Here is a 25,174-nt window from a genome sequence, read left to right as displayed (position 1 = left end):
AGAGTGTTCTGTTTTAAGTGGGTGTTCATGCAACACCGAACGTCTGCTCTCCAACCTGTGATCATGCTTGTCGTGGATATGTGTACATTCAGATCTCCTATTTGTGGTTTCTGCTGTGTTGGGTGCCACACTGTGTACAGTAGCTGAATTACTACCCTCCATCTCAGAAACAAAGTTCTCCTCCTCCCCTCCTTCCTCCTCCTCCTCCTCTTCCTCCTCCTCCTCCTCATCTTGATCCTCTTCCTGAAGCCCATTTTCACTCCCTGTGGGAAGTGCTGGTTGGGATTCAGTTGGAAGGGATGCCTGAGGTTCCAATGGAAGGGAGGGCTGGGATTCACAAGGAAGGGAGAGTTGAGGTTCCGACAGAAGGGAGATCTGAGGCTCAGATGGAAGAGAAGGTTCTTGTGCAGATGGAAGGGAGGGCTGGGGTTCAAGTGGGAGGGAGGGCTGGGGTTCAAGTGGAAGGGAGGGCTGAGGAAGAGAGGGCTGAGGAGGGGAGGGCTGAGGAGGGGAGGGCTGGGGTTTAGATGGAAGGGAAGAATCGGGTTCAGATGGAACGGAGGGTTCTGGTTCAGATAGAAGGGAAGGCTCTGGTTCACATGGATGGGAGGACTGAGATTCCGACGGAAGGGAGGGCTGGGGTTCAGTAATGGAGGGTTTGGAGTCAGCTGGATAAATGGGCTGAGGTTCTAGTGCAACTGTAGGTTCTGTTTCAGGAACACAGGATGGAAGTTTTGCTGTATGAGAAGAGGAAGGTGTAGATGTTACTGATGACTGGGGTTTCAAGGTAGTTTCTGAATGCAGAATGATATCTAACTTGGAGTTTGAGGTATGCAAAGGTTTTGGCTCTGAGGAGATTTCACATGGCTCTGATGCAGAAGCTGGGGAACTTTGGGGAGAGCCTACCGGCTCTGTCACATCTGATTTACCCAATTTGTCCTCTTTAGTTTTTGCCTCATGCACAATTTCCTTTGGCTTACTTTCCTCTTTATCATTTGCCTCAGGTTTAATTTCTTCACTTTCCTCGCATGCTTTGAAGCCAATGGTGACTGAACCTTCACTGGCTTTTCTTACACTTCCTTTCTTGGTAGGGCTTAACTTTACAGACTGTAGCTCTAAAGAAGTGTCCACAGCTGAAGATTCCTGAATTTTACTGGCACCCCCTTTTCTGGTATTATCTCCACTGCTCAATACTTTAGGTTCAGCAACTGAAGCAGCATCTTTGGTAGGACTGCTTTCCTTAACTCTTTCTGAAGTATCAGTCAAAATGTCTTTTTTATCATACTTTACCAAAGACTTTCTTGGAGATTTACTGGAAGTTTTCTTGCTGTTCCCTGTCCCGACACTGTCGCTGATAGAATTTTTCTTTGAACTGACCATATCTTCACTTACAGCTTTATCAATCACATTTTCTTCATCCCTACCTTCACCTTGAGTAAGTTCATCCTCAGTTTTCACTTCCTCTTTTACAATATCTGCACACTCCTCACCCTTGTCCTTCTCTTGAGTGACATTTTCTGAATCCTCTGCAACTGATGCTTCAGTCACTGTGGCATCTTCAGGATTATCAACAGTGTCTGAATTTTCACCGTTATCCATCTCATTATCATCATTATCAGCAATTTCTGAAAGTCCATCATCAACGGTATCTAAATCTTGGATTGATGCTGGCTCTGATGGCACATCCTGTGAAGAGGAATCTACAGATTCTATGTCAACTTCCTCAGACATGACTGAATCTGTTTCTTGAGCAGTGTCAACACTGGTCTTTACCTTTCCTTTATCCTTATATACATACTTCTTCTTCTTTTGGAATGAATATCTTAGTCCTCTGAAATGCTTCTTTTTCTTCTTTCCTGTCTTAGTGTATCCTAAGTGATATTTGGACCTTCCAGTTGCACCTTCCTGCTTTTTCACAGTTTCTGAGATGGTGTTCTGTTTTTCTTTCTTTACAGTTGAGCTGGAATCTTGGCTTGTATCCCTTGGCACTGACATTTGCTGGGAACGCTTCAATTCCGAGGATGGTGTAGAGTCACCTCTTACAGGAGTCATGCTGCGTCGTAATTGACTACTTAAATCTATTTCAGAGCCTCCATCTTTGTCAACATCTACCTTCCCTCTGGACCTTCGTGCATGGATAAAAGTTGGTGAATTACTTGTGGAGTTATTCATGGGATCTTCACTTTGAACTTTACCTTTACCTCGACCCTTCCCAAGCGCAGAAATTCCTGAGCCCTGTTCTTCAGTTTTCTCATTTTCCTTAGATGGTCCTCTTACAGGTGTAATACTATGACTATGTTGACTACCTGTATCTATTTCAGAACCAACATCCTTGTCAGCATCCACTTTCCCTCTTGATCTTCGTGTGAGAATACATATCGATATGCTACTATTAGGAACAGTGGAGATTGTGGGAATACTTCCAGTTTCTTCATTTTGTATTTTCTCTCTTCCTCGACCTTTTCCTGGAGTACCAGTAACCATGCCTTGTTCCTCTGCTTTCTCATCATCATTTTTCTTCTCACATACATTAACATCACTGACTGAGTCTTCTTTAATCAGTACTCTGCCCCTGCTCTTCCCTCGTACAACAGGAGTTACTGACTTGACCTGAACTGACACTTTGCCTTTGCCTCGACTTTTGCTGGTACCAGCTGGTGATGACTGATCTGGAATGGTTACTTGTGAATCTTCTCCTGAACTTAATCGAGCTTTACTGCGGCTCTTGAGGGATCCAACAGGAGATTCGGTACCTGAATCATTGCCTTCTTCTTCTTCCACCAAAAGCCTGCCTCTTGCTTTGGCTCGTGTCTTTCCAAGGGTACCTGGGATGTCCTCAACCTTTGCTTCCAATTTTGCAGCCTCAGTAGCACCCTCTTCATTACTTTCCTTCTCTCCTCCAGACTTCCTTTCCTGAGTGCTCCTTCTGGTTCGACCAGGTGAGGTTACTGCAGGAGTAACCACAGTATCCACACTATCCTTTCGAACCTTCTTCAGAGCACTAGTGATAGGATTCGGGAGAACTAGTTTTGGACTTGGGGTTCCTGATGGCTGTGATGATGATGCTTTAGGGACCACTTTTTCAGGTGTCTCCAGCACTTCACTCTTTCTTTTCCTTGTAAGCCTGGGCATTCTTGTACTTCTCTTCAGATCTGGTGGAACTGAACCTTCTGGGATGCTTGCAGAATTAAATTCAAGTGACATCATCTCAAGTATCTTGTTCTTTTGGTCCCCATCCTGTCCTGAACAATCCATGTCTTCAGGGTCTATCTCTTCTACAGGCGAGGTATCTCCAGCTTCCTCTTCACTTGTGGTGGTATCTGCTTCACTTAAATTCTCTTTGCTGGTGGAAGCTTCATAACCCTGACTGCTTTTGCTTAACGAGTCCTGTAGATGGCACTCTTTTAATGAATGTTCTTTGTCCTTCTTATCATCATCCTGAGTGTAGTTATTTTCAGAATCTTTATGCGTGAGGAATTTTCTTATTCCTCTCTGTTTTTCTGTTCTTGTTTTCTCTCCATCTGCTTTTTTCTCTTGCTGTTTTCCCTTGCTCTTATACCACCTATTATGAGAAGACAAATGTTAGTTTACAATAATAATATTAAGAAATGGGCTAAAAATGTCTAATTTATTTATAAAGTACAAAGGATACTGTAAGTAATCTCATTTTCTGTCAAGATAAACACTACAAAAGCAAATACAGAAAACATTATTATGAGCAAAAGGAGCAGCTATAATAATACAATTTAAGTTCTTTATTCACTTTGTTTCATTCATAAAGACTCAAACATGCTTGCATACGTCAGCCTTGGTCGCCTAATGGCAGCTCTCAATGCTGTTTGATCTCTGGCAGCCTCCCTATTCAGCCCTTAATCACAGGGGTCACACTATGACCTCATTTCAGGTCATTTTTTTTTTGTTTTTTTCTGCCTCTCACAACTGTTAAGATAATATAAAATAAGGTGTAGGATTCCAGAGGTTTTTGTTGTTGTTGAGTATCCCTGGCCTGTCTGGCTGTGCAGACCCATCAGCTGCAAGCAAACAACCACCATCACTGGGTTGTCTCTTGAAGTGAACCAATGCTCCTTTGCAGTACACAGCACCTAGCCACAGTGAGGCACAGGGAAGTGTAGAGGTTTGGTTCCCACATGGACACCATATTTGTGACTCTCCACCCACCTAACAGGGGCACTGTAGTAGGCTCCCCATCAACCTGTTATCTGGCTATGGGTTACCATCCAGCACTGTAAATAGTTTCCTGGGTTACAGGAAACCATTAGGCTTGACCTTCTGGGAAGAGCCACCTGAAGTGGGGAAAAAAAAAAAAAAAAATGACGAGATGGATGGAAGAAATAGAAGAGATGGTGTGATGGAAGAAGTAGGGATTCCAGGGGTTTGGGCATCAATTCTGAACAGGGTAAACAAAAAATAATTTCCAATTTGTGAATATTCCATTATACTGGCAGGCAGGGCGCTAAAAGACATGTATAGGTAAGAAAATTAGACTCACCTGCTTCTGCCCCTCCCCCTTCTCCCTCTCCTGTTGGTACTGAGTCCTGGCTTATTTCTGTTTATGGGTACTTTTCCTCCACCTCCTGGGAAGAGTAGGACATGGTGAAAGCTACACTTGAATAAATATCTTAAACGACCATTGCAAAAAAAATCTTGACAATATACTAATTTTGGGATGAAGAAGTATATTTAATCAGTTAGTAAAATACCCTACTCAGCTCAGATGACACTTTTGTCTCTAATTTTAAAAGAATTTTAATACAGGTTTTGTATTCAAAGACAACAAATTACCTGTTTGTTCCTATCCTCAAACTGAATAATTCAGCACGGCAGACCCTCATTTTACAATGAACCCACATACAGTCAACCCCTGCAATTCCTGGGTTCACATATTCGCAGATTTTTCTGGGAAATTATTGCAAGATATTTCCTGCTTTTCCTGCAGCATCAGCTACTCCTAGTGGTTCATAAGTGATTTTTTTTGCATGTTTTCTGTGAAAAATACTCTTATACGGTTAACTGTGCAGTTACCCTGTACAGGTATGTTCCGTTCAGCATATGGCAAACTCTCCTCGTCATCGCTGCATGGTGAGTACAACACACTGTACTCAGAAGGGCTTGTGTATCATCCTGTACTGTCTTTTAGGAAATATTAATGAGCCCTAAAATGCATTTACAGGGGTTAGAGTGGGTTTGTAGGTAATAGGAATGGCCCAAACATTGAAATCAATGACTTCTCTGGTAGGTTTGGGCTATTCACTGAATTCAACATTCACAGCGTATTCTGGTACATAACCCCTGTGAATAGTGGGACCTGACTGTATGATGAATTGCTTATATGATTACTGAAAAATTATGACCTTTTTTTCAATACACAATTGCATTTTCACTCATACAATCACTAAATCCTATACGATGCCTCACAACAGTTGATGTGACATAACTACTTTTGCTTATACAATCACCAAAATGGAAGTTTACAGTCATTTGTTTGTTCCAAGATGGTCTTTGAACTCAGTCACTATTGGGTGAGTTAGTGTCAGTGATGGAACAATAGTGAAGTGATGGAGTTGAAGCAGCAAGTGAAGTGCAGCAAAGTGAAACAACAACCAGTTCTGGAGAGTTGGATACTAATTTTTAAACTTATTTTTGGAGGTATGCTGCAAGTGAAGTTCAGTAAAGTGAAATGATTACGAGTTCAGGTGAGTTGGAATCTTGTTTGTAGACTTTGTTGGGTGGGTAATTCTTGGTCAAAAATGTATCCCCACTGAACCTATGTTATACTGTAATTGAACTGATACATGATCAGTCATTATGCAATAGATTTACTGTAAAAGAAGGGAATGCTGTAATAACTTTAGCCAGAACAAACTCTACTGGTACTTACAAAATTAACTATCAAATCTGGTGACTGCATACTTCAATAATATGGGGGGAAGGGGGGGTGGAGCTTCCGCATTCACATCAAAAGTACAGTTTCAGTCCAAACAAGTATCCAGGCCTTCTTGACATCAGGGCTAGAAAACCCAGCATGGTTTGGTAGCCATTGGACACAGAGCCAAACAACTCTTCCCTTCCTACTCCTCCCTCCCCAATCATTCCTCAACAACAACCACCTCACATGATGAAGAGAGAGTTCACTGCTTTGTATGATGATTTGAAACTGTTCACAACACTCTGGATGTGTTGTAGAAGCAGCATTAAGTAAATACACCTGAAAACATTCAGAAAGTATAGTAACATGACAAAAGTGCATCATACATAAATAACTGAGTGACACAGTAACTTCAAATATAAGTTGATGATACTATTGTACAATTATTAGAAATCAAGCTATCAGACTACTACTAACAATTTCTCACTTACAGCAGCATCTGCTTGGAAAGAACAGATATCAATAACCCATTCTTGCAACAGAATTAATGGCACAAAGGTTGTAAATTATATGCTTATGACTTTTGCTCCTGCTACCACTGTAAGACTTAGGGTTATACACACCAGGTGAATGGAAACTTAAATTGAGTAATATTATCTTGCTACCATAGTACTGTACATTTTTTCTGCTTAAGTGAGAAATGAATCCCACCATAAGAAAGAGACAGACAAAGACTGATGATCTTACAACATACTCACTACTTTTGACTCTATTATTCCTGCTACTGCAAAACAATTTCATACAACTTAGATGAGATCCCCTCTCTTAAGAACATGTGATCAACAGACACAATTAATGATAAACAGTAAGACAGAAAGAAAGGGAGTCTGCATTATTCATACACAGTGATTGAAAATTTTTTCTTGCAACCTCCAAATGATGATATTACTATTCTATGAAACATGCTCACCCCTTAATGAAAAAGTAAGACAGACAAACTAACAAAAAACAAGATAATTTCTGCATTGGATTCACCATGATTATTATTTTACCCTTGCTCCCACCAGACAATTTTTTTCCCTTAACCAGGGATTACAGCCCTCCCATAAGGAAAGAGCAATGTACAGTTAAATACAAACATGGGTAAACAGCTTAAAGATAAACTGACAGAGCGAAAAGCATACTCTTTACAAGACTGATGAATATTCCTAATTTATTCTTACTACCACCCAACTTTATCAAACTAAGGTGAAAATATGTAACTCACAAAAGGAAGGGGAAACAGACAGACAACAACACATAAACAGACATACCGGTACTCCTCTGAGATTCAACATGCTTGCAATATTTGTCTCGCTAATCCCATTTTCATCCACTTGAAAGTAAGAAAATGACCCCCCTACAGTCAGACACACAAACAGAGCAAATGCAGACTCTGCATTACTGATTCACATTTATTGCTATTTTATTCCTTTTACCACCTGACAATTTTATTCATGGTCCAGCAAGATCATGTCCCTCCATTAAGGAGGAGGAGGTTACCAGCTGATAGAAAAAGATGAACAGACAGACAGATCAACTAGTAGTCTTTCATTACTGATTCAATATACAGTATCTGCTATTTACTCTTGCTTCCTGCAGTTGACTGTAATCAGTTTAGGATAAAACTAATCATACAATTACCAGGGAATTTAAATAATTCATATCATCAGCTATCCAGCAGTTATAATTACAGTAGTGGTCAGATTTCTTGGTCATCAAGCATTCCTACCAGCCCTTACCAGCATTATTCTCACCAAAGAAAATACACACCTGAACTTCTTTCTCTGACACACCATTTCAGACTATTTTTAATATTTAAAAAGTTTATAATTATAAGACAAGAGAATTAAGAGGAAAGCCCATCCACAAGACCAGTGGGCACTTGTGATATACCAGCAACCAATTCATTAGTTGTGAAACATGATGATGGAACACCATAAACATCAACAGGAATGGTGCAGATTGGCCTGGGAAGAAGGTAGACTCCCAAAGGATTAGAAGTCAGGAATAATTATTCCCATGCACAAAGGAAAAGGGGAAAAAGAAATTTGTGGTAATCATAGGGGCATTTGTCTTCCTTGTATAACAGGAAAAGTATATGGTAGGATACTTACTGACACTTAGGGAAAAAACAGAGGAATTAGGTGGAGAGGAGCAGGGAGGTTTTTGGAAGGGAACAGCATGTGTAGATCAGATATTCATCCTTAGGCCTTTGACGGAAAAGTTTCTAGACAAGGTAAAGAGGTAATAAGCAGCCTTCATGGATTTGGAGAAAGCACATGATAGAGTGGAATGACATGGAATGCAGAAACTATTAAGAATATATGGAGTAAATGGGAAGTTGTTGAATCCTGTGAAGAGTATGAATGAGGATGCTAAGGCAGAAGTGCGTGTGGATGGTGAACTGAGTGAATTTTTCTATCTGAATGTTGGATTGAAACAGGGATGTCATGTCTCCATGGATGTTCGATCTGTGTATGGATGGATTATAAAAAAGATACACAGTGCAGCAGTGGATGCTAGAGTGGCCCTAATGAGACAGGGCAGCATTTGGAAACTTCCTGTTCTGTTGTTTGCAGATGATACTGTATAGTTAAGTGAAGATGAAGAGGCTTGGTGAATGAGTTTGGGAATGTGTGTAACAAACAGAATTTACTGTGAAGGTGAATGCAGGGAGGAGTAAAGTTATGGTCTTTGAAAGAAACAAAGTCACTGAATGCACAGTGAGGTTGGATGATGAGGAAATGGAAAATGTGAGTGCACTTAAGTACTCGGGTGGTGTGATGAGTAAGGATGGAAGTTTGGAGGATGAAGTGCCTGAAAGGATACAAGGAAGAAAGGTTACTGGTTCTTTGAAAGCAGAGACAAGCAATACTGAAATGAGCTTGGAAGCAAAAAAGTCATTGCATGATAGTACTGTGATGCCAACTCTAATGTTTGGATGCGATGCTTGGACCTTGTTGGAAGGACACAAGTCAAGAGCGAGAGCAGTGGAAATCAATTATTTCAGTGGAACATGTGGATTTACACGGAGAGACAGACTGGCAATTGAGGAAGTGAAGAAGCATTGTGGTGTGTATGTGGATGTCATAGAAAGCGATACGAGAAATACAATGGGGTGGTTTGGCCACGTGGAAAGGATGGAGAGCGAGTTATTAAAGAGGAGTGTGTATGAGAATGCAATGGAGAGGGAGAGGGGGGGGGGAGCCTGAGGATGAAATGTAGAGATAGAGTAGAGAGGAAAATGAGAGAGGGGGGTGGTGAGCTACAAAGGAGGGCAGCAAAATGGTGGGGGACAGGGTGACATGGAGGCGATCTGTTTGTGGCCACCCCTTTCAGGATTAAGGCGTCTGAAAAATAGCAATAACTATGAATGGATAATGCTGACATTCTCTGCCTACTTGTCTGTCACTCTATCACTTCTTCCTTTTAGTAGGTGGTCTTCTCACCTAAGCAGAGGTCACCACAGGTGGAAAATTACCAATAACAATATGAAAGCATTTGCACTATCATATTATAAACCTGTTGTGGTAGATAATCCTTGTTTTAAATGACCATTTTAGACATCAGATGTTGCTGTTTTTTACTGAACTAAAAACTTCTTCCCAATTACATTAGCCTCAACACAGCTGCAAATGAGTCTGATTTAATAAAATTACAATGTCTTTCCGCTACTCTCAGTGTTCAGCATCACTCACTCAGTTTTGTGTGATGCACTTTTGTTATGCTACTAACTGTTCAGAATGGTTTCATGTGCATTCACATAATATTGCCCCTACATCCTACAACACATTATTAGTGTCACAAAGAGGTGATGGGTACTGGAGGATGGATGGGTTGGGAGGGAAGAAAAAGGGAGAAAGGGGGTGTCAGGTCTGTGTCTGAATGGCAAGCCCTTCTTGGTTTGGATACTGTACTTATTTTGGACTAAAGCTGTACATCAAATTTCACTGATATTTCAACTATGCTAACAAACAATATAAAAACAATGCACTAGTTATATCACTGGGACAACATTTCTACATAGTCAGCTGTGACAGTGGAAGATGGCAGAGCAGAGGTGAATACAATTCAGTACTAGCATATGAAAGCTCATCATTTCAACGGTGTACTTTAACCTTTTTGTTAGTGAAGCCTAGGGAAACAAAGCAGAAACAAGATGCACAAAGGCAGCCATTCCATTCAAAGAATACATCCATATCCAGAACTAACAACAGAAATGGCTACAAAACAAGCATACCACATCAAGTCAACAGCATTATGAATCTGCCTTACTTGGATGCACTATTCAGAAAAATATTCAACTCCCCACTGCAAGCACAAATAAACTACAACAATGAACTGACAGCCCTGAAACTTAACTGCCTGGCTGAAGTGCAAAATTGTTAAAAAGGATCTCTAGTTAAGGAAAATTTACACATTTATATATACAGTATAATAATACTGTGCTGGACACTGATAAACAAGTCTTTTATCTACATTATTGTGGTGAACATAGTTGAATTGGTCAGGCAGTCCGGACCACTTTTGGCTTTATTGGACTTTTTCCGATACGTAAGAATTTATTCTGGTCGGCTCCTCGACACGGATAAATGCGAATTCCTGTATATTGCAGTCCATTATATCAAGGTTTTACTGTATATACATTATATATATATATATATATATATATATATATATATGTATGTATGTATATATATATATATATATATATATATATATATATATATATATATACATATATATATATATATATATATATATATATATATATATATATATACATATATATACATATATATATATATATATATATATATATATATATATATAGACACAGTACCCTCGCGTCCAACACGCGTTAGTCCAGCACGATTCGGGTCCAGCACAGAGAGCAATTAATTAATATTATTTAATACGATTTAATTACTGCAACACGAGTGTGTTAGCATAACACGCACAGAGCTCCGTGAAGTGGGCGAAATCCGCAGAGTTCACTCTAGCACGATCACCCCCGGTCCAACACGGTCATACTGGACATTCCCATGATGATGATAGCCAATGAAAACTTCTGGTCAAGTAGCCTTCCCCGCCCGCTATTGTGACGTGATCGTGATGCCGCCCAATTAAAAATGCTTCTGGTGTCACGTGATGTTTTGCTTAAATTTCTCCCGCCACAGCGCCACTCAGTTGCATAATTGCATTGGAAGGTGCTTTTTTCTTGCTGCATTTTCTGCCCTTGTTACTGCATTTTACCCTGCTCACGACGCCTAGGAAGCCTTCTGAGAACCCCAAGAACCATCGGCACCTCCCTCAGGCCACCAAGCTAGAAAGCATCGAGAGGAAGAAGAAAGGGGAGAGGAGAGTTGACATTGCCAAGGCCTACGACATGAATGAAGCCAACGTGATCATAATAAAAAACTAAGACAAGATCCTGGCAGCCGAAGGCTATCACACGACGCTTCATACCAGGTTTGCCGAGGATACGATGGTAAATTGGAACGGTAACGTGGTAAAATTGCCGACGATACCAAGGACATTTGGAATTCATCTGGATGGATTCCTGCCGAGGATACGACGGCCAAATAGTGACCAAAACCCAGGCGACTCGACAGAGAATGTATCGTACTACGGCACTAAACATTTAGCCTGACACTGAATACATATTAATATTTTAGAATAAATATCAAACGTTTTGAAACCCTTCTCATTGGCGTGAGTACCAGTGTATAAACAAAGTTGCTTCTCCTTATTCTCTACCGAGTCAGCGACAGCGATCACTTTCCACAGTCACGAGACGGGGCTCTGGCAACAGTATGAGAAGCATGCACTTTGCCGAGGATTACAGTGCTAGGACAGGCAGAAGCAGGACTTTCCATGGCTCTGGACGAAGATAGTGATTCTGAGTGTGATTTCGAAGGATTTATGAGGGAGGTTGAGGAGGAGCAACAGCCATTACCCGCTAGTGATGCCAGCAGCCACCCTCCGGGTACCCAGTAGGACTACCTACAGCCTTGGATATCACCTTCCATTCCCAGCAAGCCCACCAACACTATCCTAAAAGGTTAGTTATCATTCATAGCACAGTACCATTTATTATAATTACAATAGTACCAATATATGTATAGGTATATGGAAGGTATTTAGGGTGACTTTTCAGAAGGGTTGCTGACATAATTCATTTTTCCCCATATGCTCTATTGTTTGTCCAACACGTTTTTGGTCCAACACGTGACCCATGCATGACAATATTACCGTGCTGGACGCGAGGGTACTGTATATCTATATACACACACACACACACACACACATATACTGTATATATATATATATATATATATATACCAGTACAGTATATGTGTCTAGGGGCAGTCACCATCCTCTCACTTGATGTGGTGCTGCTCTCAGGTGACTCCTCTTTCCTCTCTTTTTCCCTTTTTTCCTTCCTTCCTCTCTTGTTTTTCTTTTCTTCAGTCTTCCCTTATCCTTCTGTCTATGAGTGACTCTGCCCTGAGTGACAAGCTAAATGGTTTCCTATACAACAGGAAACCATTTACAGTGCTGGGAGGTAACCATAAAACCAAATTATGGCACCTCGTGGTTTAGTGGGTAAGTAAGGCGCTCCAATCGGACTTAGCCTGTGCAGGTTTACATCTGGGGGGTGGTTGGGGTTTACTGCTTGTATGGTGCCACTCAGGGATGAGTGAGGATGGCCCCTCTCATCTTAAATGTTGGGACCAACTTGCCTAGCCCTGGGCACCTATGCTTCTACTGGATGATGGATGGATGGATGGATGGATGGATGGATATATATATATATATATATATATATATATATATATATATACTATATACACAGTTTATATAATATAAAACTTTTGGTAGTAGGTGGGGGCTCTCACCATCCACTCATTCGATGTAGTGCTGCTTTGGGTGTCTGGCCTTACCTCTCTTCCTTCCTCTTCTGCCTTTCTTTCCTTCATTCTTTCCTCTTCCTCCTGCCTATGGGTGACTTTACACTCCCTCTTCTGTCTTCCTTTCCTTCACTTTCCTCTTCCTTCTGCCTATGGGTGACTCTACACTGATTGACATGCCAAATGGTTCCTGTACACCAGGAAACCATTTACTATGCTGGGTGGTAACCATGTAACCAAATTATGGTGCCCGGTGGTTTAGTGGGTACTGAAGGTACTCCAAGTGGATTGAGCATGTGTAGGTTTATATCCATGGGATGGTTGGGGTTTATTGCTCACGTAATGCCACTCAGGGATGAGTGAGGCATGTCACTCTCACCTTAAATGTCAGGACCAACTTGCCTAGCCCCGGGCTTCTACATTCCTCATGGGGCAATACAGGATTGGATGATGGATGGATGGATATACAGTATAACTTTTTATTAAACACTAGTAGTCTGCTTTGTTCTGTCCCCTTTTACATACACTGCCACAAATCCACTAACTCTTTCTCTTCGTTCATTTCTAAACTCAGTCCCTCTTGCTTACAGCAATCAGAAAGTAGCTGTAACTTTTACCAGTTTCAATCATTACCATAAGTTCTCTGCACTCAATTTCTTCTTACTGATGGCTCTTTCTCCTTCCATACATCCAACAGTTCCAAATTCAAATATCTTCTTTATTACATTATTATCTAATCTTCACAATACTCCATCCTACTCAACTGATTTCACATTCATTACTCTTCCTTTCATCCTCCAATTCACATCTGCATAGTTATATACAGTATACCACGTAAATGGATGCTGGAACGAAACAATAATAGTTAGCAACATTATACAGTACCTCAACCCAAAAAATATACTAGTTCAATGAACTGAAAGGAAAATACAAAAGAGCTTAAGTGCCACACCAGTAGATTTCTCTTCAAAGATGACCATGCTGTAATACACTACAATGTTGTAGTGAATACTGTTTCCCTAATAAAATATATTTTTTATAAGACTAACAAACTGCACAAAAACAAAAAGAACAAAAAACATAGCGATGTTAGTGCTGCGTGCCAGATCATTTTTAAAGCAGTCATCCCTCTTCATGCATGGTGAAGATACACCTGCAATGAGGCACTTACTCTTCACAATATCGAGTAACAATTCTGAATAACTCTGTGGAGGGGGGTCGTTTTGTTTTTTGTTTTTAACAGGAGATACCAAGAGATGGTGACACAAAGCTGCAAACTTGGAGACACCAAGGGCAGCTCAGGCAAGTGTACCTTTACCCTGGATATCTTGGGAACTCATCTTGCTCCAGTCAGTGTCTCTGCATCTAGGCCTCACGTCAGCAAAACCTGAAAGAAAAGGATATCACCAAGATATACTGAACAAGACTACTCCAGACGTATTCATTTTACGAGACACAACAAGGCCCCAATGATGAACAAAGATGTCAGACATAAAAGTGGATGATGTGAAAAATGAATGGCAAAGCAAATTAGTTTGGAAAACACCTATCTATAGCCAGATGCCTTAGTACAATAACTGAAGTCTTCCAAAGGTTCAGTATGGGAAACATAGCTTCAAGCACTACTGTACACCCTTTGAGCCAGCAAAATGATGATTATATTCTATAATCTCCAAATGTGAATGAGTTTAATGGTGGAAGGTGGCATGACCGGCCATGACACTGAATGAGAAATATGTAAAAAAAATGGAGTATCAAAGATGATGGGCACCCTTTTCAAATGATAGCTGACAGACTGACTCTATTAGATAGGCATAGGCTATGTGAAGTGAACTGATTAAAAAAATAAATAAATAAATGAATAAAAACATAGTTAGCTTTTAAAAAAATAATAATAAGTGAAGCTTGATGGCTAGGCCTGTGAGATGGAGCCAGGATTCTGGGAGCTTGAATGTGCAAACAATTGCCTCATCCACTGTACAAAAGATGCTGTCAACAGTTCTCCATTTTTTGCACTTTCTTTTCCTTGTCTTCTGAACCCTATCTCATCCCATCCTTCAGTGGTATAAAGGTTATGAAGATGATGAAGGAATTTTATTGTGATGTGTTAGACAACACTATACTCAGGCTATTAAGGATACTCTGTAAACTAAAAAGCATGTGATGTTTGTACTATAACCGTCTGTACCAGATAAAGTACCAACAGTCTGAGAAGAAGAGATACAGTTGTTATATTACAGTCTGCAGAGGTGTAGTAAAACCTCTATGAAAGGCTGACTATAAGAAATCAACTTCTAGGGAATTTTAGCAATTGTCCCAGGTGGATGTTTTTGTGTTTATCTAAGGCTGTGCTGCTCCTCAGTGGGCATCAGAGGAACCATCAACACAATACTTTACTATAAGGCGACTCCTGAAAACTTCTTAAGTAAAAATTCTTATTTTTACTCAGTTTTGTTGACCTGGAGAATGATGTTTGTCCTTGGATGACTGTCTTGGGCACTCCCATTGGCATCCACTTAGCATACTTCCTCAAAACTCATGAGCAAAAGACAGTAGCCACTTTGGGCTGTGAGTCTGTCTGGAGGGCTTCTGAGCTCATCTTCCCACATCATGCTTTGTTAATGATGTTATCCCAATATTTAGCATTGTGGGGGAGGTTATGCTGGTATCATGGAACATATTAGGAGTTAATTTTGTCATAGTTTATTAAAGTAGTTATTAAAACAGTAACTTACTGAATCATTATACAATAACTGTGGTAGATGGGGATGGCTCCATGATGAAACAAGCCAATAAGTTTCTTGCTGATGTTGGGTGGTAAATATAATCTGGTAGTCTAGTGGATTAAGGTGCTCCAACCAAATATATGCCTCGAAAGCTTAAATCCATGGGAAGGCTGGGGCATATTGCCCGCATAATGGTACTTGCTGGAAAGCAACTGATCACTCTTGACTTAAAAGACTGGATTGTGTAGCCTGGTGGTGAGTCCCTACACCAGGGGTGGGGAATCTTCCTCCTATTAAGGGTCATTAGGATATTTTCAACATCATTCGCAGGCCATGCAAAATTATCAACTTAAAATCAACTGTAGCCCAGTACATTATATATATATAAATAAATATATACGGTTTGGCCATGTGGAGAGAATGGAGGGTGATAGACTGACGAGGAGAGTGTATGTGAGTGAGGTGGAGGGAGGAAGAGGGAGGGGGAGACCGAGAATGAGATGGAGGGATGGGGTGGAGAGGTATATGAGAGAGGGGGTTGTGAGTTGGGAGCGGGGCAGTGAAATGGTGGGGGACAGGGAGACGTGGAGGCGATCTGTTTGTGGCCACCCCAAACGGGATTGAGGCATCTGGCAATAGATAGATAGATATATATATATATATAAATATATACAGTAGGCTCGCACAGTGCGCAAGAGATTGGGCGGTCCACAACCTCGTGCACTGGGAATTCGTGTACTGGGAATACATAATCTCATGGGAATAATTACATATGGGCGGTACCCCCTCATACCTGGACATTTTTTGGCCCTTAGAGACATAAAAAAGGTCAAATTTTTCAGAACATTGTACTACAGGTATAGCTGCAATAACAAAAATATGGGCAGTCACCTTAACAACAGTAGACAACAGGCCTGATAGATTTAAACAACAAGAGTTCTGAGGCACAGCAACGCACTTACAGTGCCCCCGCCACCACCCCGGCTGCACCACGCTTGTTTAACGGTTGCCAATGTTGTATTATTCCAGGTTTTGACAAAGAAATTTACAGCCTGTTGAATGTTACATTTCTTCCAGAATGCAGCAACAGTCATTACAGTGGGGGTTGCAGGTATGCCAGGTGAAGCAGGTGAGTCAGGTGGGGCTGTGAAGGTGGAGAGGGAGGTGGCTGGTGAGTCAGGTGGGGCAGTGGAGGAAGGCGGTGGGCGAGTCAGGGGAGGTGGTGAGGGGAGGATCCTACCTCTCCTCCTCGCTACTGCTCACATTTTCGGCAATTTCCTTCATCTCTTCTTGCTTGTTTCTTTCATTCCTCATCTTGTTATGGACATATTGGCAGTATAACAACTTGGTATTCACGAAATAAACATCATTATTATAGAAACTGGGTATCTATTCTGGTTACGGCAATGTATACAGGTGTTCGCATCCAGGTCAGAGTGACTGGAGATTTGAGTGATAAGTTTTCTGTGAATGTTGGTGTGCCCCTTACTCTCTGTCATGGTGCTTGAAGCTCTCTCATGTAACTTCAGAAATGGACTCCCATGGGAGTCCAGATATAATGGACTAATGGCATTAACAGATATGAATTCCCCTCAATTAAGTCTGTTACAGCAAGGGTCTGCTGCAGAGTCATAAGACCCCTTTAGGTCAACTGAGATGGTCAGCATAAACATCCCTCGGCTGTAAGTACAATGAATTAGACACCACATTTGGCACAGGACAACCATGGTGCCACAGTGAGGGCAAAATCCACACTATTACTCCAAAAGCAGTGACTGGAATTCCAGCCATCATGAGAGATGATACACCACCATCTTCCCCACACATGATAGTAGAACTAAAGCTAGGCCTGTACAATAATGGAGTAGCAGAGTCATGTCCTGGTTTGGGGAATGGCATGCGTGGATTCTTTCCAGCCACCTGGGGGCACACCCTGACATCAAATGTGGTTGAAGATTTCCAGAAGGCTGTCTTGCAGCTGGGGAGGAGGATGTCAGAGGAAACTCGCTGGCCACCATGCCAGGGTCCAATGCCTGACCCGTAAGTAGGGTAGCTAGCACCCTGGTCAGCTCAAAGACACAGAATGGACAATCCAGGTCAGAGGTAAGTGGTTCTGAGATACTCCATTGTATCTCCTCCTCATAGGTGGAGAGCGAGGGTAAGGAAGGTGGGAGATTAAACTGAGTACGAAAAACTGACAAAAAGAATCCTCCCTGGACAAACTGTCTTGTAGGTTGATACCATCACAACAGTGGGGGTAGGGATATGTGACTGGATGGCAAGCCATTGCCTTCATAAACTGCCCAATTCGAGTGGAGGAACAGGAGAAAGGGAGACTTGCACAGGAGTTATAGGCCTTCCTTTTTTCTGACAAGACTGTTTGACTGCATTCAGCATCCAGGCAATGATATTGTTCCCCAAGAGCTGTGCATGGATGCTGACTCCAGGCATGCCAAGCTTGATAATGGGCCCTGACTGCTGCAACACATACCTTTGTCCATCAGGGAATTCCTGCCTGCTGTAAGCAACAGTGAAATTCTTGCCTCCTGCCTCCACTAACAGGTGAGAAAATTCTTGGGCAGTCAATCCTGCAGAGCCCTAGCTACCTGGAAAGAATTCAGATGGCTCAGTAGTATAAGCAGGCCACTTGTCAAACCGCAGTCACCAGAGGGCTAACTCACACTGAACAGCTTTGGTGACAACCCAGGAACACTGCAGCACAATGGCAGATGATCGCTGCCCATATATATGCCTACCTCCATCTTGGGGTATTGAAAAGCTGCATCCCCGAAGCTGATGTCCAATATACAAGTCCTCCCAGCGCAGGGATCAAAACGTGTGCCACGAACTGGAGAGATGAGGGGTCCAACGTGCAGGGAGTTCAAATGAGTTTGAAAGAGTGATGATCCAGCAGTGTTGGTGGTGTCTCAGAGGCTGTGATGAGCATTAAGGTCACCCATGATAAACAACATGACTAGGAGATGATGGAACCAATCTAGAAATTCCTCCCAAGTGACATCTCTGCATGGGTTATGGCAAAGAACTAACACCCAACCTGATCACAGATCTACACTGATGGCTAACACCTCCAACAGACTGTCAGGAATAGGGGTGAGTAGCAACTGCACACTCTAGGACTACACCAGCACAGCTATGACCAGGCTTCTGCCCCTCCCCTAAGGAGAGTCAGAGAGAAAGGCAGAGTAGCCACTCAAGTGGAAACAGAGGTGGGGCTGCATCCAGGTTTCACAGACTTCCACCACACTGGGGCACCTATCAGCCACCAACATAATTTAAAATTCTGGTTTTTACACACCAGCAACCTCACATTCCACAGCATGAAAGTCAAGCATGTTATGCCTGGTATGATGATGACAGAAGAGTGAGTATCTTGAGCCAAAGGCATGAACATATATCCATGAAGGACAACCCTTCCGATACAAATACAGGACTTTGATTAGTAAGACAAAGAAGGTTCCATCAGTGCCCGCTCCGTCACTAACACTCAGCTGGGAAGTGTCCTGGCAGCAGCACAGACTGGGAGCAGGGTGGGAACTGGTGGCCTGGTTGGCAGATGTCTGGCAGAAGGGGTAAACGGTTGGGCATAACTGGCTGGGAGGGGGGGAAGATGCACAGGCCTGGATCCCACTGTGGCTCCTTGGAGACTGATGAATGGGCATGGCATCATTACTGAGACGGTCGCTGGGGTAGAAGTACTCTTCTCCTTGCAGGATCAAGATCTCAGCCTGAAACATCAAATTAATGGAGACCTACACCAGGCCTTTGACCTGCTTGGGGCTGTCCTCTTGATCCTGGTCAGCGGGTACATCATACCGGTACCTGTTCATGATAGCACAGGCGTAGTTTGTCCTGTCCTGTCCCCTACACTGGCATCCCTGGGAGGCATGAGTGCCACAGATAGGTTGGATGATGTAGAATGCCAAGGTGTGGACTACAGCGCAAGATGTCTCTTGTTGATGTCCAACGAGGACACACCATCTCCATGTACCGAAGGGTGACATACATGTCACGAGCTTCCAAGTACACCAGACATCATTGAGACACCATCCTGTGGTGCCCACCACACACGTAACACTTGGGGTTCTGCGAGAAATTTTGGTATAGTGGTCAGCATGGGCATTACCCAGTAGGTGGTCCCATATCTCACTGCAGATTCAACTAATGCGTATATCAATATTCATCTTAACTTTCCCTAGGTGTATACATATCATTAAGTGTTAAGGAATATACTTACGATATTTAATAAATGGTGCTAAGCTAAATAAATACCAAATCTTTGCAATTTCATTCTGGCTACAGGCAACTGCAGTACATTCACCTTAAGAGTCCCATCCTGCAAGTTTCCAATAACCCTTTCAGCATGTGAGAAATCTTAATCATTTTATTCCTGTTTCTAGCCATCAATACTATACTGATTAAAAGTAATTTGCCATCTTTTCGCCTACCTTAAGTTATGGTTACCAACTGAATGGGTGACATTATGGCCGAGGGTTACCTTTAAACTAATACAGCTAATAATGAATAACAAAATACAAGAGGTCTAATATACTGGCTTCCTGGAGAGGCGCCACTCCTAACACCGCAACTTCCATCAATTAATTACCACCCAAGCCAAGTGGGTGTTACACGCCTACGGTAGTATACTAACTACAACATCATTTACCAACATTTAAACCCTCTGAATGACTGGTATGTTCTAAAATTGCAAAGACATAACCAAATACCTAATAAAGAATGCAGAGAGCCATAGTTTTCCTCTTGTAGTTATCGGATGTTTACAGTCTGACGACCCCCTCCGCTTGCCTACAACAAGGACCATCTTGAATATTGGCTTTGGCTTTCTTCTCACCCTTAAAACAATTCTATCTCCCAATCGTCTTAAATAATTTCTGTTGAATTCGCTGATTTATACTCAAGTCTTAAACTTCTGTGTAACGGGATTACTGAAACTGAGGTTAACTTTATATACAGAATGAACTACTTTATGAATCTCGACCCTCAAGATGGATAATTCAGAAAAGTTATTTGTAGTTTCTGCTGACCAATATGTATATATATATATATATATATATATATATATATATATATATATATATATATATATATATATATATCGTCACCCTCATAAAGAAACTGCCTGTTGTTTTTCTACTTTCCGCGAAATCGAAAAAAAAAACTCATTTTCTTACTTTTCAATGACTTAGGGAGAAACTTGAGGCGCATTTTAGATCACTCATTGGTAAAGGAAGATATACCAATAGATGCGCCACGTGATGAAGAATGGTTTAAGCAAATATCCAGAAAACGCCGAAAAATGACTTAGGCAGTTTCTTTACGAGGATGACGATATATAATTTACAGACAAAACAGCGAAGGTTTCTAAAAATGACATGAGTAGTCTTACCTCTACGTTCATTCTACTTTTCCCCATTTCCACTTCCAACCCCGTATCCTCCCGTCTCTAGCCCACAGTGCAAAGCTGTCTACTTTTTTGCTAGACTTCTACAACAAGCACTCGCTATGCGAGAACGAATGCTTTGTTAGACGTTGTGTGTAATTCACCGGGTCGGTCAGGATCACCTGATGGTCGTGATCGTCAGCTTTTACCCTCCCGGAAGGGAGCTGAGAGTTCATACAGTCCGATCTAAGGGCAAGGCTGTGACCTTCACACACGCACACACCCGTCCCCTTGCTCAAGGGGGACAGTAACCACCCACTTGTGTGTGTGTGTGTGTGTGTGTGTGTGTGTGTGTGTGTGTGTGAACAAACTAATAAACAGTTTATCCAGTTATAAAGCAAACTTGTGGAAGCGTTGGGGGACTTTTTTTTCTTTTTTTTTTTTAAAGAACTGCATTAAAGGCCATTACAGGACCAGGTCAAAGTGTCACTCAGCCAGATCAGTTTAATCAGATTTTATCAGATTTATATAAAGCTTAATGAAAGGGTTGAGGGTAAGGCAAAAACGAAGTTAAAGACAGGTGTAACTACTGTAAGATTTTTAAAAATGAGCTGGCCCGGAGGAGTGACTAAGTCCTGTCATGAGGTGGCCCGAGAAGAACTTTTAGCTAATGGGGCGTCCGGGGGTACTCTCCCGGAAGTTTGGGTTGATCCCTGGAGTGGCCAGACATATTTCAGGGGTGGCCATGGCTATCCTGGTCACCCGCTGGCTACGTCACTGATTAAAGGTTAAGGTCAAAGTTCGGCGAACTGTATGTAAATAAGGTAACTGAAATGCGTGATTTACAGCATATAGTGCCCCCAGAAACTCACTGACACCCCCACCCGGACCCCACAGAGTAGTAGCATCCGAACCACGGGATGCCGTGTGACAACGGCATAAGTCAGCCCAGGCCGTGCGCCCCTATAGCACCCAGCCGCCACACAGTCGCCCTAGCAGGAAGATGACACTACCTTCAGGGAGTGGGACTGCCAGATCAGCTCGGGGTGGAGCTGTCTGTCCAGCTCCAACTAGCGCCCCTCAGGAGACGGCAGATAGCCACTTCCGCCTTCTACAGGAGGGTGCCTTCTCTTTAAGGGACGGCTGATAGCCGCCCGCTCCTCGTAAGGGAACCGGTGTCTCACCGGCCTGAGGGTAACGAGGAGACAGCCGATAGCCACTCCCGCCTTTGTCAGAAGGTGTCCTTCCTGGGACAGCCGATAGCCGCCCAACACCCCCCCCCACAGGAGACAGCCAATAGCCGCCCAACACCCCCCCCCACAGGAGACAGCCGATAGCCGCCCAACACCCCCCCCACAGGAGACAGCCGATAGCCGCCCAACACCCCCCCCCACAGGAGACAGCCGATAGCCGCTTCCTCCTTCTCCAGATGGTCGATAGCCGCTCCAAAGGTGTTGTCCCTGAGACGGTGGATAGCCGCTCACTCCTCCGGCAGGAGATGGCCGATAGCCGCTCCCTCCTCCGGCAGAAGATGGCAAGAGGCCACTCCCACCTTCGTCAGACGGCCGATAGCCGCTCTGAAGGTGCTGCCTCTGAGACAGCCGATAGCCGCTCCCTCCTCTGGCAGAAGGAGACTGCCAATAGCCGCTCCCGTCTTCGCCAGATGGCCGATAGCCACTCCGAAGGTGCTACCCCCGAGACGGCCAATAGCCGCTTACCCTCCCTCCTGCAGGAGACGGCCGAAAGCCACTCCTGCCTTCGTCAGACTGTCGATTGCTGCTCCGAAGGTGTACAGAGGCGCGCTGAGTCCCCCACTCAGGCCACGGCCAATATCCGGGCCTTGGCGCACTATAGTTGAGCCCTTGGGCAGCCACGGCCGATAGCCGGGCCCCACGGCCAGAGAGAGGTGTCAGAAGTGTCATCGCCCCAGCGTGAGACGAGAGCCCGGACCCCCAGCACCGAAGGACTCCAGAGAGGCCCTACAGCTTCCCCTGGCCTCTGCTTCCTACGCCTGGCCCTGGAGAAGACCCACCTGACGGACCCCAACTCAGGTCGATGCCGCAGCCCTCCCTGACGGCGCCCCTTGACTTTGGGCGCCGCAGCCCTCGGTTACTCCGGGCCCTACCCAAGACGCCCGGGCGAGATCTCTCCAAGCCCCGACGGCGAAAGACCTCCACCTCCGGCCGAGACCTGAGCCAGAGATTCCTGGACCTGTTTGGCCCCAGTCCTGAGGGCCACACTCCTGAACCTAGCCCGGAGACTACGGGCCCCTTCGCCTCCTGCAGCCCTGGACGAGAGAGGATGCCCCTGCGAGTCGTCCCATGCCCTCTCGCCACGCCCTTCCTTGGCGGTGCCCCTACTCCGGCAGAGTTGTCGCCGGCGTGTCTCCCCGCCGCCCCCACTATATGAGTGAATTATGTTAAGTGTGGTGTTGCCCCAGAATTAGTTTAGTGACTTATGCTAAGTGTGACGTTGCCCCAGAATTAGTGTAACAGTGACTCAGTGTATGTTGAATACGGGGCGAGTGAAATCACGGACAGATGAATAATAGTGCAGAAACTAAGTTCTGGTGAATCAGACTCACGAGTGACGCCCTTGTAGAAAATCAGTAAGACTACTACCCCGAGAGATTCTCTATAGTAAAATATACAAATGTCCTTTGCTATCAGGAAACAGTAGAGAAAAATGTTAATAATATTCTCCCGCTTGCATTACCATATATACAGTGAATTCCCCGGTGTCCTCCACCCTCCCTTAAAGAATCTCCTCCCAGCAGTCAGTGTGTACGGACGAGAAATAGAATCCCTTTGCTATCAGAAAATACTAAGTTCGAATTAATAATACTTACTCCCTCCCAATATTACTATAACTGTTCTGATCCTCCGGGCGTCACCCCTCGCTCTACCCCCTCCCCCCCGTGTGAGACTCGCTCCCGCTCACACGCGCACCGCACTCCTGTGTTCCCTGTACACCTGTGCACTAAAATTACGGTGTTGGCACCAGTATCTGTTAAGCCAGTATCCTGCGAGATACTCATATCCTAGTTAAGGTTTTATTTTCTGTCACATATTGTGTTGCAATATCTGCTGTTTTTGTCCTGTGTCTGACTATGGTAATATACTTGTAAAGGTTATTGCCTGGAGTTTTTGTGTCCTACCTCTCTTTATTGCAATAAGCCCCCGTCTCGAAGGAGGACCCCGCTACACGTTAGGTATTCAAGGACCGAGGAGTCGGGCCTTTTTCACCTAGCATTACAGTAACTAAAAGAATCTTCATCTGATCTGGACCAAAATTGATGGATCTATCGAGGATCAACCAAGGGACTGACTTTATGGTTTTTGAGAACAGTAAGCCAAAGGTTACTGACAAAGTCAGTTTTAAAATCTTTACCCAGTTTAGACCAGATTTTGTGGAAGTATTCAGGATAAGGTAAGGATAAAGGAATTCGTTCTGAGAGCAGTCAGAAAATTGTGAATGACACGAAGAAAACTCAAAGGTTAAGATCACAGGATAAGGGCAACTCAAACAAATTTCATCTGATTTGGACCTAACTTCGTGGAAGATTAACAGTTAGTCAAGAATAAAGCAATTCGATTTGGGGGAATAATTGGTGAAAGATCAAGGTACAGGGCAAAGCCAAATGCTCAGCCCTTACGTCACTTGGTTGGCGGGGTGTACTGCACTCCTTGAGTGCTCTTTCCTGATGTCTCTTCATTATTATGAAAAAAAAAAAAAGTGCGTGGGATCCATATGGCCTATTAACGTCGTAAAATCTGGAATTATACTGCTGCATCAGAATTTTCCTCAGTTAGTCTAACTCTAACACCTTCCGGTATCACAGACAGATGGAAATGCAATATTAAGTGTACAGTATGCGGGTCTGTGTGTTGGTTATGGATAGCGGAATATGAAGTGAAGTCTCTTTTATCAAAATCCTTCAGTCCATCAAGTACAAATATTGCACTGTAAAGTACAGTTTGTGCTAGATAAGCAACACAGTGTTCATCACCATGATCCTGGCCTCTTTCCCCATCCAGTGAGTGGGCGAGGCAAGGTACAGAAAGCAAGAGAGAGAGAGAGAGAGAGAGAGAGAGAGAGAGAACATTATAGTGCGAGAGAGACTCAACATCATGCCCAGTGGAACAGACTCCACCTCACAGGCATAGCTGTAGATCATTATACATAG

At 43.3% G+C, this 25,174-nt stretch overlaps 1 protein-coding gene across 1 annotated transcript; it reads right to left on the bottom strand.

The window, feature by feature from the left end:
* Positions 1–689: 689 nt before the first annotated feature.
* On the bottom strand, positions 690–20,377 carry LOC145405256 (uncharacterized). The gene is made up of 5 exons (XM_080276674.1): positions 20,315–20,377; positions 14,156–14,230; positions 4,511–4,595; positions 907–3,562; positions 690–737 (listed from the first exon to the last, which is right to left on the bottom strand). The coding sequence occupies exons 2-5, from the start codon at positions 14,181–14,183 to the stop codon at positions 690–692; spliced, it is 2,817 nt and encodes a 938-aa protein (XP_080132800.1). The 5' UTR covers positions 14,184–14,230; positions 20,315–20,377.
* Positions 20,378–25,174: the final 4,797 nt, after the last annotated feature.

Source organism: Coenobita brevimanus, chromosome 66, assembly GCF_032717465.1.
Source record: "Coenobita brevimanus isolate Jiangsu-jjx chromosome 66, ASM3271746v2, whole genome shotgun sequence".
In the NCBI taxonomy this organism is placed as follows: domain Eukaryota; kingdom Metazoa; phylum Arthropoda; class Malacostraca; order Decapoda; family Coenobitidae; genus Coenobita; species Coenobita brevimanus.
This window is presented reverse-complemented; position numbering and strand designations above follow the sequence as displayed.